General features: G+C 43.3%; 1 protein-coding gene across 4 annotated transcripts in view; it reads left to right on the top strand.

Moving 5' to 3' along the window:
* Window positions 1-2,360: 2,360 nt before the first annotated feature.
* ALMS1 (ALMS1 centrosome and basal body associated protein) overlaps window positions 2,361-13,690 on the top strand; it is a 64,677-nt gene continuing 53,347 nt past the window's right edge. For 2 of the 4 annotated variants that reach the window (XM_060278325.2, XM_035101147.3), the window contains exons 1-3: window positions 2,361-2,579; window positions 12,219-12,353; window positions 12,763-12,958. In XM_060278325.2, coding sequence (XP_060134308.1) covers window positions 2,544-2,579; window positions 12,219-12,353; window positions 12,763-12,958 — 367 coding nt within the window. In that variant the 5' untranslated portion in view covers window positions 2,361-2,543. Of the gene's footprint in view, window positions 2,580-3,081; window positions 3,269-12,218; window positions 12,354-12,762; window positions 12,959-13,690 lie in introns of those variants that run through there. The other 2 variants (XM_060278326.2, XM_088660674.1) reach the window with 2 other exon arrangements.

Below are 13,690 nucleotides of genomic sequence, written 5' to 3'. Positions count from 1 at the left end.
AATCACAACCATGAATACATAAACATGGGAAAGCTAGCAAAGGTTATTGCCAGTTACTTCCGTCTGCAATGGGTCACTGTTCTTACACCGCAATAAATTTGTTAAATCTTCAAGGTGCCTCAAAACGTTGTTGCAACAGGTTAACAGTGCAGGTCCAAGCCAGTTTGCACTAAATCTTGCTTATTGGTGGCACCTGGCTTCTTTACTCCCTAAACTGCAATTCCTTGGACGCCACAAGTGGGCTCATGCTGCAATAAAGTGTTGCAGCGAGGAGTGCTTCTGCTTAGAGCTCCAGCCCTTCCAGCTTTTCTCTCGATCCTGGTTTCCCTGTAACAGTTTGGACATTTTTTTGTTTTTGTTTTTCTGGATGGCAGGGTAGACTTACTGGTGGCTCAATCCCAGCTATATTTCAATCTTCTGATTTCTCCATGGGTCTGGAAAATGATCTGTGAAGATAGCATGATGGTTCCTTCTGTCCCCATTTATTTCTATGTGTCTCTCCATCTTCCCTACCCACCCTTCTGCCTGCACTGAGTGCCATTCCTGGACGACCGGGAAAAGCCTTGCCACAGTAGTTCATGCGCTGGATACTTCAAGACTGGATTACTGCAATGCGCTCTAGGTGGGGCTTGAGCCGGAAGCTGCAGTCGGGACTCAGCTATACAGCTGCAAATATAACGTTTTAAGTGCATTATACAAATGTACCACTAGGAGGAGATGGTGAGCTTATGGCAAATTCAATATATTTTTCAAAACACTTTTAAAAAAGCATTTTCACAGTGTTTTAAAGTATGTGTCTAGATTCCACCTCAGTGCAGAATGCTGCAACATGATTGTTGCCAGGTATGAGGCGGTGCCAGCATATAACCCCTGTGCTAAGATATGTCCTGTTTGATGATAATAAATAGAGATTCTGGGGGATCTTTGGGGTTTGCAGCACCCCTGTACCCCCTTATACATGCCTTCATCAGCAGAATCTATGCAATCTTTCATGTAAACATCATAAGGTGGTAAAAAAAGATATGAGTGAAATAAAATATTACATCAAAACTTACCATACTTACAGACTGAATAAATTAGCAGCCAGCCTTAGGGCAAAATGGATACCTTGTGTTATATTAGTTAATAGCTTCAATATCCAGTAAAGGTAAAAGTAAAAGGACCCCTGGCCATTAGGTCCAGTCGTAGACGACTCTGGGGTTGCGGCGCCCATCTCACTTTATTGGCCGAGGGAGCTGGCATACAGCTTCTGGGTCATGTGGCCAGCATGACTAAGCCGCTTCTGGCGAACCAGAGCAGCGCATGCAAACACCGTTTACCTTCCCGCCAGAGCGGTACCTATTTATCTACTTGCAGTTCGACGTGCTTTCGAACTGCTAGGTGGGCAGGAGCTGGGACCGAGCAACGGGAGCTCATCCCATCGCGGGATTCGAACCACTGACCTTCTGGTCTTGGACTCCAGGGTAGGCAATTTAAAATGTCAATATTAGGGCTTGCACGCCTTCGTTCTGGGTCCTCCTCCTCTCTCCTGCCTGTGAAGGGAGCACCCTGTTGCAACAGTTCAATAAAGATCAGGCTTACAAGCTTTTTTGCTTCTCAATATTCTCTGGTTGTCCTCTGTTATTTTCTCCTACAGATGGAGAACCTACAAACGACTAAGGGAATAAGGGCAGATTTCGTTTACAACAAAGTCTTTAAGTAGCATTTTTTTTCATTTCATAAAATGCACACACTGCTTAGTTGTCAAAACCGATAAACTTTGGAGCGGTTTACAAAAAGAACACAATGATGAAATTACCATGGGGGGGGAACCCTCAGTCTAAAACAACTATTTAAAACATTTTTAAAAAATTAAATCCCTCCTGTCATTCCTGGCAGATGGACTAGATGACCTCTGGGGCGCCCTCCAAATCTAGGAATATTGAGAAATTCATGGAGGAGGAAAAATGTTATCCAGGATTATGAACTGCGAGGGCTGAGTAGAGCCTCCATGTTCAGAGGCAGCCAGCAGGCTAATAGGGAATGTTGTCATCCGGGTCTTTCAGAATCTCCCCCCCCCCCGCTTTCCCGCCCGAGAGCACGCACGGACACGAAGCTGGAGGCTCCGCCCTCTTTCGCGAAGCCCCTCGCCCAATGGGCGCGAGGCACGCTCGGAGCCGTCCAGCCCATTGGCTCCTGGACCTAGGACGGGCGTTACGCCTTGCCCACTCCGTCGCTTGCGCGCGCATCTTCACTTCTCTCCAACGGCTCGCTCCTTCGCTCGCTCGCGCCGGCATCGGGCGGGAGGAGCAGGCGCGCGAGGAAGCCCCGCCCCCTTCCCGTCCCGCCCTCCTTAGAGCGAGTCCCTAACAACGAGCGAGCGGGAAGAGAGCGGCCCAGCGGACGCATGCGCATGCGCACTTCTCGACTCGGGAGGCTCGCTCGGGAGCGGGAGAAAGAAAAGAGGGCGGGGGGGGCGCTGAAAGGGGAGGAGCTTTGAGCCACCCCCACCCCCCACAGTTGCCGTTACTAGCGCCCCCGACTCCCTTCAATTCCCCACAGCCATGGAGGGGCCTGAGAAGGAGGAGGGCCAAGTCCCCGTGAGTATAGGTGGGGGTGGGGGTTTTTAATTGGGGGTGGGGGATTTGATTGGGAGTGAGGGGATTTAATGTGGGTGGGGAAACCCAGCCAGATGGGCGGGGTACAAATAGTAAATTATTATTATGGGGGTGAGGAAGCTTTAATGGGGGGCTGTAATTGGGGGTGGTGGTGGGGTTTAATTAGGGGGTGAGGGGTTTCAGTTGGGGGGCTTCTTTTAAGGGCACTTCACTGCCCCCCTCCCATTCATATTACTGTGGGGTTTTTTGTGCTTGCAAGTGTGGAAATGCATCAGAAGCGGAAATCCTATCCCTTCCCCCATATTAAAACAAAAAGTTATAAATGATGTCTGTGTGTCTGCGCACACTTTGAACTTGCAGACTCTCCCCCCCCCCATGCGTTTCCCATGGTGCTAGTCCACAGTGTGGAGCAGGGAGCACCTTGTCCACACCCCACACCCCCAATCTCTACCTCTTTTGGTTTATTATATCAGAGCTTTCAGAACTTTTCATGTCAGTGACATGCTTTTTAGACACGCGTCATTTCGCGACGTAGTCCTGCAGTTTACCTAGCAAACCAGAGGTTAAGCTAACCCCTTATAAGAGCGTTCGCATGACACACCTAACCGTCGCAGCTGACACACCAAGGTGTCGCAACACACAGTTTGGAAAAGCTCTGGTTTATTTGGATGGTATGTTGTATCTTGGGTTTATAAGCTTTTATGCAAACTGTCTAATAATGAGTTGGCTGCTGTTTCTGTTGTGCAGGTTTGTGACTTTAGGTACGGCACATTTTCTTCACCTGGGATTCATTGTAGGAATTCTCCTAAATACAGTGCATTTGCATGCTCTTTGTTAGATTTGTTAAAAGTTAAGTTTGCCTTTAATAAGTCAAACTACATAAGTAATGTAGTCCTGAGCTGCAAAGGGCCTTATATCTTCTTGCCAAAATCTTGTAGCAGATTGGCGGCCAGTGCAAATAGTTATGCTGCCTTCAGGCACCCTGGGTTTTGATCTCTGCACCAACGGCAGCCTGCCGACCATCCGCAAGGGTAGCCCCACATACAGCCCATTGCAGTAACCCGAATTAGCATTGTTGCTTTCATAATTTAAGGAAAGACACTACTAGGAGTTTAGCAGGGGATGTGGGACTTGCAAGTAAACTGCTTACAGTGTGCCTGAGTGAAGTTTATTTTATTATTTACTATAATTGTTCTCCAGTGAAAATTCCCAGGGCATTTTATAATGGAGAGGAGAACAGAAATGTAGGAAGGGAATCACTTGACCTTTTTAAAAAGCAAGGTATGCTGGCTGTGACCTTCTTTTGAGGTCTTGCTGAACAGATACTTTCCTTATAAGTAAATATGTACTATTTTTATTATGCTATGAATTTGCATATGTGCCTTAGAGTTTTCAAAAAATAATATGAAGATTAGTTTTATTTTACACTGGCCACATTCGGAAGTAACAGTTCTCTCTCCCTTTCTGCCCAGCAGGGAGCTAACCATGGAGCAGCTGGCTTAGAATTGCAATTGTAGCTTCTTAGAAACCAACCAACCTTGAGTTGCTGGTTTGGGTGTAATGCTAAATTGGCCACTCCTTGGTTTGTCCCTACGCTGGGAGGAAGGAGGTGTGAAGTATCATCTGGAACGGTGGTGATGGTGTAAAGTTTTCAGATCTGTTTGCCACTGCTCTGTGGATGCCTGTGACTTTCATTTTTGGAAGTCAAAATATTTGTCTAGGCTAGGGAGATCTCCGGGTTTCCCAAACTTGGGTCTCTAGCTGTTTTTTGAACTACAATTCCCACCATCCCCGACCACAGCTCCTGCCAGCTGGGGATCATGGGAGTTGTAGTCCAAAAACAGCTGGAGACCCATAGTGAACTAGTCTTATGGATGTGTGAGCTCGATTGTGGCATATAGTAATTTTAGTGGCATTCTAGTGGGAGGGTAGAGTGGATGCAGCCTTTTGCCCCATGTGTTTATGGGGTAGCTGTGGATGGTTGTCCCATAACTTACTCATGCCTGAGTGAAAACATTGCTTCTACAGGCATCCTGGCTTGAGCATGTTTGTTCTGAAGCAAGTCCCTACTGAAGTCCAATTAGACATGTTTATGTTTGGGGTGTAAATAGTATCTTCAGCTGTCGATGTTCGCAGCCGTTCTTGATTTTTTAAATTAATCATAACATGTAATTATCAGAGCCTAAGAGAGGCTTGATATTCACTGCCAATTTTCAAGCGTAGAAAATCATTTCGGACTCTAGTGAACCTAGGGATGAGCGATACATCCTTCAAATTGAAAAAAATACAAATTCCTGCTATTTATACCTGGAGTGGGTTAGTTCCTACCTGTGAGCCAAATCAAGACCCTTTAAAATCTGATCTCTTGCAGTTAATTCATAGTTTTAATCAATTAAATAGTGTGATTTATATTAGTTCCCAACTCGTCTCTACTCTCTAGATTTGTACTTCTGAGAGAGACTAGAAGGAGTTTGCTGTGGGGCAAGGCAGGGCTTCACATGAAATTAAACTCAGGATGTGTCTGTCTTCCTTCCACTTGCCTCTGTCTAGAATAGATCCTGTTGAATAAGCAGATTTGTTTATTGGACCTGTGAGTGTTGCTGAAATAGTATGCAAGCTTTAATGCTATATAGAAGACTTCACTGGGCTGAAAGAACTTTTTTATTCTCAGCTAATAAAATTGTTGGCAGGAGCGATGCCCACCATTTTACCTGCTTGAAATGAGATTTTTGGGGATTTTTTTCTTTAAAATGCAAAGCGCTATAGAAATGAAATTAATAAAGATAATGAATGCCAAGGTGCTTGGACGTTCCATTGTGCCATTTGGTGATTAGCTTATATATCTGTTTCCAACGCTGTGTTCTGCTGTGCTGGCACAACCCTCCCTTCAACTCCTGTGCGGCAGACAGTGCAAGTATCTGAGTTCTGGGAAACCTGAATAATTCCTGGCATACTGCACAACTCCTTAGGTTAAGCAGCTAGAGCGAATACTTTATTTTTCTTGGCAACAAGGTTTTGTGACCTGTCAAAATCTCCCAATCAGGAACTGATCAGTGCTCATTGCACAGCATACATCCTTTGCTGACGGTATCCACTCCAATTAAGAGTTAGCTAATTCTGAAGGGTCAGGTGGATTGTGCCACCCCAGTAGCACACTTTTTGAATTATGCCACAGAAGATAAACTCTGCTGGTTGTATAGCAATGGCTGCATTCAGACATCATTATAAACTGTTGTTTATTGTAATGAGAGCATTGCTAGACACCCTGCAGGAATTCAGAAGCTTTTGCTTCCAATTACAATTAGCTACAGTTTAGTGTTGTTTCAAACCCTCTGTAAAATTGTTGGTTCTTCTGAATCTCAGTGCATGAAAGTTCACAGGTAGCTGCTATGTTAAAACCTGCTTTTGGTTGTGTATGATGTCAGCTGCTATGTTAAAACCTGCTTTTGGTTGTGTATGATGTCAAGTTTGGAGCATCAAAGCCATTTCCCCCTCTGAAATTTAGTTTTGGGCTGTTCTCTAGGACTGGGCATTGTCTAGTTTACAACATTGCAATATAACACCAGCTAAACATTGTGATATACTGATATATCACAATGTCTGTAATAAGGATGGAACTCTGTAGAGGTGTGGGCTGGCTTCACAGTTTCCCCCGCATTGTGATTTTGGCATAGCACCCGCGCACACCCACCCACCCACCCACCCACCCTGGTTTGCGATATATTGCCAGGTCAAAAATTATGTAACCAATATCATGATATGAACCGGGTTTAGATGATATATTGCCCAGCCCAACTGGTCACTCCTTGTCTGCTAAACTGTAGTATGTGCTTACCCAAAGTCTTCGAAAAGAACAAGGGGAGTGAACAAGCCAATAGGCACCTCTTCTTTCCTTAGCATGCGTATTTCCTTCCTTCCTTTATTCATGGCATACAATTTTCTGAATGTTTGTGGCTGTAAAACTATTGAGAATTTCTCATCCTCCTCTTGCTTGTCTCCTGTATCATGATTTCTACTTTTAACACTGAGCTGTAGAAATGCTGTATAAAGTACATGCAAAAAGTCCCAGGCATCTCTCCAGGTAGGACTGTGAAGGCTTCTTTTCCGAAACCTTGGAGAGACGCTGAGAGTTGGTGTCAAGAATACTGAGCTAGATGGACCACTGGCTTGATCTGTATGAGACAGCTTCCTAGGTTCCTTAGTTATTTTCTCTCAGCTCTGTGTTTACTGCTTGAATGATGCATTTCTTTGGGGACAGCATTTCTCTAGGGACAACATACATGGGTCTTAACATTTATTCCAGTATAGGTTGATGGTTGGACACCATCTCCACTGTTTGCAGTAGACTCTAGCCTGGTATATATTATTTGCCTAGCCTGAAATCATTGGTGGCTCTTTTAGTTTTCTTAAATACAGCAGGTACTTAAGAGTTTTTCTGCCTTGCACATTGATCAATACAGCTGTGATGAAATGAGCTTAGTTCATAGCTGTCAGTGTCTCTCCCCCTAAATATATATTTTAGTGAAGAGAACTAATTCTTACACTGACAAAAATCTGACAAGGTTTTCTTCTCTTTATCTCAATTGCATGCCACATCCCTGGAGAGGGATTATTCCAGTTTAATTAATTTGAGGTTTTAAGTCTATTTGTACCTGTTTGCTTTTCTGACTACCACCAAAGTAAATATTATTATAGAGTTTCTGCACCCAGTGGTGTAACTTCTTGGCTATTTGTATTCCTTCTGCATTGCTCTTTCATTTCCTCATCCCTCCCCGCTTTCTTTGGCAACTAGTCACATGAATGTGTTGTTGTTGTTGTTAGCTTCTTCCAGTTACTAATGTGGCAGTTTTTGAGGCTCTAGTTAATTAACTTGCTTTTGAGATATGAAATGTTCTATTTGGTGTTCATCATTGGCATCCATTCTTTCTGACACCCCCAAAGAATTATTGTTAATACTTAATCTGCGTGCTTGCAGTGTGTAACCATACAGATTTGAATTATAATATCTTCATTCATGATGCTAGGATATGCCTTGTGTATATATCGCTCCCCAAGGTTTTAGTTCTGTTCTAAATGTATTTGTTGTATTTGTGTTTTTAACTGTTTTTAACTATCTTATGTGTTGAGAAGGCAATTAATAAGTGAATTCTAGTAATAAAAGGAGGAAAGCAGCCTGAATGAGTAGGAGGCTCTTTGGGATCAACTAGCAACGTTTGTGTATTTGGTTCGGCATGGAAGCTTCCCCTCTGTATCAGGATATAACATGATGTGATAATTTGTGAAAGTTGTCAGGGTGAGGTAGACAACCGAATCTCACAAAGGTCTCAGTCTTTATGACAGCAGTACAGTTGAGGCTTAGACAGGGCATGGCTCCCCCCACCTGGCAGTTGGGGGTGGGGGTGGGGGGAGGCCTTGCCGTGTTGGTGCTTGCTGGGTCTTCATTCCTGTGCTGAGATATTTGAAATATCTCACTGGTCTTGTGTGCCCCAGGCCCCACTCATTCTCCTGACAAGGACGGTTACAGCTACGGTAAGTCCTGAATTCTCTATATACTGCTTGGCTCAGAAGTGAAGCCCCCCCCCTCCCCCCAAAAATGCTGTGGATCCTGTTGGATGAGTTAAATTCATATAAAGTACTCCGCATTAGATGCTGGAGAAGGGAAGCCTAGTCTCCTGTTTTGGAATTTAGAAGGAGTTCTCCCTTCTATCTGGTGGCCAGAACTCTTTTATAGGGTTTCCAGTTTGCGGTGCAAAGAAGTAGGAGGCAAAGCAGGCTGTATGTATGAGGAGCAAATATTGTAAAGGACCCTTCCAATCACAGTTAGCAGATCCTTTCATAGAAATTGGATGTCCCGTTTTTTAAATAGGTAGTTGTCCTTTCCTAACTGTCTGTCATGGTCTCCGTCCCTCCCGTTTCACCATTGCTGCCGCTGTTTCTCGAACTCTCTTACTTTTGGCGGTGCTGCCATAGTATCAGAAGAACTCTTTGCCATCACAGCTAGGTTGTCTGGTAATAGCTGGTAGACAGATGGGTGCTAGTTTGCTTGGTTTCCATGGCAGGCCTACGTTGGCCCGCAGGCCAGAGGTTCCCCACCCCTGTCTTTTAGTATGGACAGGTAGGTATGGAGGCAAGGAATCTTTCCCTGGTCCCAAACAAAAAAAAGGGCATGAAGGATTGAAACCAGCAATTTGAATTTAGCTTAGAACAGAACAGGGAGCCAAGTGCATTCATAAAGCAGAGGTGTGGTATGATCACAATGTTCAGAATACAGCTATTGCATTTGGTCCTTCTCCTTGTTGTTGTTGTTTAGTCGTTTAGTCGTGTCCGACTCTTCATGACCCCATGGACCATAGCACGCCAGGCACTCCTGTCTTGCACTGCCTCCCACAGTTTGGTCAAACTCATGTTCGTAGCTTCGAGAACACTGTCCAACCATCTCGTCCTCTGTCGTCCCCTTCTCCTTGTGCCCACCATCTTTCCCAACACCAGGGTCTTTTCCAGGGAGCCTCAGCTTCACGATCTGTCCTTCCAGTGAGCACACAGGGCTGATTTCCTTCAGAATGGATAGGTTTGATCTTCTCGCAGGCCATGGGACTCTCAAGAGTCTCCTCCAGCACCATAATTCAAAAGCATCAATTCTTCGGCGATCAGCCTTCTTTATGGTCCAGCTCTCACTTTCATACATCACTACCGGAAAAACCATAGCTTTAACTATATGTACCTTTGTAGGCAAGGTAATGTCTCTGCTTTTTAAGATGCTGTCTAGGTTTGTCATTGCTTTTCTCCCATGAAGCAGGCGTCTTTTAATTTCATGACTGCTGTCACCATCTGCAGTGATCAAGGAGCCCAAGAAAGTGAAAGCTCTCACTGCCTCCATTTCTTCCCCTTCTATTTGCCAGGAGGTGATGGGACCAGTGGCCATGATCTTAGTTTTTTTGATGTTGAGCTTCAGACCATATTTTGCGCTCTCCTCTTTCACCCTCATTAAAAGGTTCTTTAATTCCTTCTCACTTTCTGCCATCAAGGTTGTGTCATCTGCATACCTGAGGTTGTTGATATTTCAACAACCTTCTCCTTACTAGGAAAAAACCAAAGAAATGTGGGCCCCCTCCCTCGTGGATTTACTCTTCTTCTGTTTTAGTCTCCATCTGCTCTCTGTGGACCCCTTTGAAGGCGATGTCTGCTTTACTCATCTTGTTTGATTATCATTCAGAACACCCACATAATTACCGCTGCTTAACATATCTAAAATCAATACATTTTTTGCGTTTGTCCCAGTACTAATTGCCTTCATTGTTCGTGCTTCATTACACACCACTTTTGATTTGACCAGGAGTGGTGTATGCATCCTATTCAATTCCTTCAATAAACTGGAATTAAGGTGGGGGGGGGGCTTGTCTAGTGTCAGACCATTAACGTTTTTTCTTTTTCTTTTTTACAACAACATCATCCCCACTCTTAAAATAAAAGCTTACTGGCTTAATTACCAAACTACATCAGCTTGTAGGCACAAAGGTAAAGGGGAAATTGTAACATCTTAAAACAAGCTATCAAGTGTGAGTGGGGGCAGAAAGAAAATGAGTTTTGGGATGCAAGTGGAAGGGCTGAGTTGGGTAGACGGACAGAGAAAGAGGGGTTTTTTTAAGATCCTGGGAGCCATGTGGAAAGAACACACGGAATTAATGACAGATGGTCTTGTAAGGCAAGGGTGAGGGCTCCCACCCAATTAACATTGCTGATATTTTCTAGAAATTGTATTTTTAGTTGGTTCAGTGATTGCAAAGGCTAGGTAGAGATGTGGAGACCCAGAACTAGAGGGGGTGGGGGGAATTGAAAGCTTAAAAGGGAAACTGGAAATCTTGGGGGAAATTGCCAGGTGCCTATTACTGTACAGAATATATTTCCTTTCCAAATAATGAATGAAATATGTTTAAAGAAGTGCTTTGGAATAGTCTAGATTTTGTTACAAGCAAGAATCCTATGACACAGTCTACTTTTAACATTGTTGGAAATGTTGCATCCCTAGTTTAATGGTCACCATGATTTGCTAAGATTTCCTTGGAAAAGATTTTCTGCATTTGGTTATGTTTTTATTTTAAAAATTATGGTTTTATTTTAAAAATAATTTTATTTATAGTTTTCATTTATATACATTTCTATAATTTAACAATAGTTGTAACATTTCAAACCTCAACTTACTTCCTCCTCTTTCTGCGGTTCCTTAAATTTATTTTTATCATTTCCTGCATATTCTAACATAACTTATTCTTTTATTCATCTATTTTGATTATATATACTTTTGAAACTGCATGTTATTATAGTAATCCTGCCAGTGTTTTTATCTGTTTAAAATTTATCTGTAAATATTCAATAAACGATTTTCATTCTTTTATAAAAAAGTTTGTTACCTTGATTTCTTATTCTTCCAGTAAGTTTCGCCATTTGTGCATAGTCCATAAGTTTTTGTATCCATTCTTCTCTCATCGGGACTACCACGTCTTTCCATTTTTGGGCAAGTAACATTCTAGCAGCTGTAGTATGCATAAATAAATAAATTTCCATACCGTTAATAAGCATTTTATATAAGATAAATGTATTGGACTGATCCTAACCTTTCTGAGGCATGAGGAGATTAAGAAGCCAGAGAAGAACTGGAACTTTTTCACAAGGCAGCCTCTTCAATAATATGTTTGTTAAACACCCATTGTTTCTTCATGCCTGGAAAATGCATATTTTTATAATACAGTCATACCTCTTGTTACGAATGCTGTGGGTTGCATATGACACGGGATACGTACGTGCCGAACCCGGAAGTACCGGAACGGGATACTTCCCGGTTTGGCGGTTCATGCATGCGCAGACGAGACAAATGACGTCATGTGCAGAAGCGCTGAATTGCGCTGTGCACATGCGCAGACGCGGCACTTCATGTTGCGTACTGCTCATGTTGTGTATGGGGCTCCGGAACGGATCCCGTACGCAACATGAGGTACCACTGTATGTGGATGTATGGAATCGTATAGTGGTACCTCATGTTGCATACGGGATCCGTTCCAGAGCCCCGTATGCAACATGAGCAGTACACAACATGAAGCGCCGCGTCTGCGCATGTGTGTGGAGCGATTCGGCACTTTTGTGCATGCACATGTCATTTGTTGCGTCTGCGCATGCGCGAACCGCCGAACCCGGAAGTAACCCATTCCGGTACTTCCAGGTTCAGCGCGTACATATCCCATGTCATACGCAACCCGCAGCATTCGTAACAAGAGGTATGACTGTAGAGTTGAAAGGGATCCAAGGGTCATCTAGTCCAATCCCCTGCAATGCAGGAATCTCAGCTAAAGCATCTATGACAGATGGCCATGCAGTATTGTTTTACTGAGTTTTGGATACTGAGAGATGTTTTGGGTGCTCCTGTGACTATTGAGATAATTGGATTTTGCTGTTTAACTCATTGTTCCAACGTAGTATTCAACTCTTGCCTCACTGACTTAAGCAAGCAATATAAAATATTGCTGAATAGCTGTAAAACTTTATAATCTAATTGGTCCTGCAGGACAAAATAGGACAAAATACCAGTTTCTCCAGCCATCATTATTAAAAAAGATCTGTTTGTTTCAGCCTATTGCAACAACCCCACCACGTCAAGGTCTGAAAGAAGAGCTTTTAAGCCAAAGCAGCAGTGGGACTCAGGTTTCACATTTCAGTGGCATCTCCTTGGGAGAAGCAATCAGACATAGATCTACTGCTAATCAGGTAACTTTGCAATCTTTTCCATATTTTTTCATCCAGTTAGAATATTCACACAGTAGCGCATGTTATCACTATGGAACAAGTTAGGCTGGGTGACAGTGAGTACCCCAAGGTCACCCAGCGTTCTTCATGGCTCTGGGGTGGAGACACTGGCTCTAAACCAACCAAAAGGACTGGCAAAAAGCAAAGGTCCTAACAGAACTCCAGATGGAGGCAGAGAACTGGGCCACCTGAGGTAGGGAGTCCTCGAGTCTTTTCTTTCATATATTTTGATGCATATACAAACAGATATTTTAATGCATTTGCACTCTCTATAAAAAAAAGTTGTTGGAGAAGATTATAGGTTCTTTAAAGCTTGCCTTGAAGAATCATTCATTTTTCTATTTCCCCCTCTCCGATATTTTACTTTCAGGAAATGAAAACATGGTACCAGCCTCATGTAGAAATAGACACAAGCAACCTGGCAGCAGCCTTGAGCAGAAGGCTTGGTCAGAGCAGTGGGACCCATGACTTGACAGAGTTTCCAAGCATAGAGGAAGGCTCAATTACTGTCGCTGAAGACTCCAGAACGCAGCAAGCACCCAATGTGACACACACACGGCTGTTGGGTATGTTCTGTATACAGTACAGTGGTACCTTGGTTTACAAACTTAATCCATTCCGGAAGTCCGTTCTTAAACCAAGGCGTGCTTTTCCATAGCAGCGGGGGACTCAAATTTACAAATGGAACACACTCACTCAACATGTTCTGTTTCCAAGGCAAAGTTCACAAACCAAAACACCTACTTTCGGGTTTGCAGCGTTCTTAATCCAAGTTGTTCATAAATTAAGCTGTTCTTAAACCAAGGTACCACTGTACTCTTAAATATTTCCTTTTATAATTATTTTCATAAGCAATGACCTTTTTAAAAGTAGCGAAGTCAAGATTCAGAGGAATTTCAAGGTGTTAATAATAATAATAATAATAATAATAATAATAATAATAATAATAATATTTTATTTATACCCCGCCCTCCCCAGTCAAAAACCGGGCTCAGGGCGGCTGACACCAACAGAATTACAATAAAACATAAAAACAATTAATTAAAATACAGATTAAAATACAATGTTAAAATTTAAAGTGCAGCCTCATTTCAAGTATTCCATAAATCCAAGCCATGAGGGAGGAAAAACACAGGGTCAAGCTGAGTCTAACCCAAAGGCCAGGCGGAACAGCTCTGTCTTGCCAAGATGACAAATCCCGCAGGGCCCTGGTCTCCTGGGAAAGAGCGTTCCACCAAGTTGGGGCCAGTACTGAAAAGGCCCTGGCTCTAGTAGAGGCCAATCTAGCCATCTTATGG

Source organism: Zootoca vivipara, chromosome Z1 (genome assembly GCF_965207765.1).
Source record: "Zootoca vivipara chromosome Z1, rZooViv2.hap1.1, whole genome shotgun sequence".
Lineage (NCBI taxonomy): Eukaryota > Metazoa > Chordata > Lepidosauria > Squamata > Lacertidae > Zootoca > Zootoca vivipara.
Note: the sequence above shows the minus strand (reverse complement) of the source record. Positions and strands in the feature narration are given on the sequence as shown.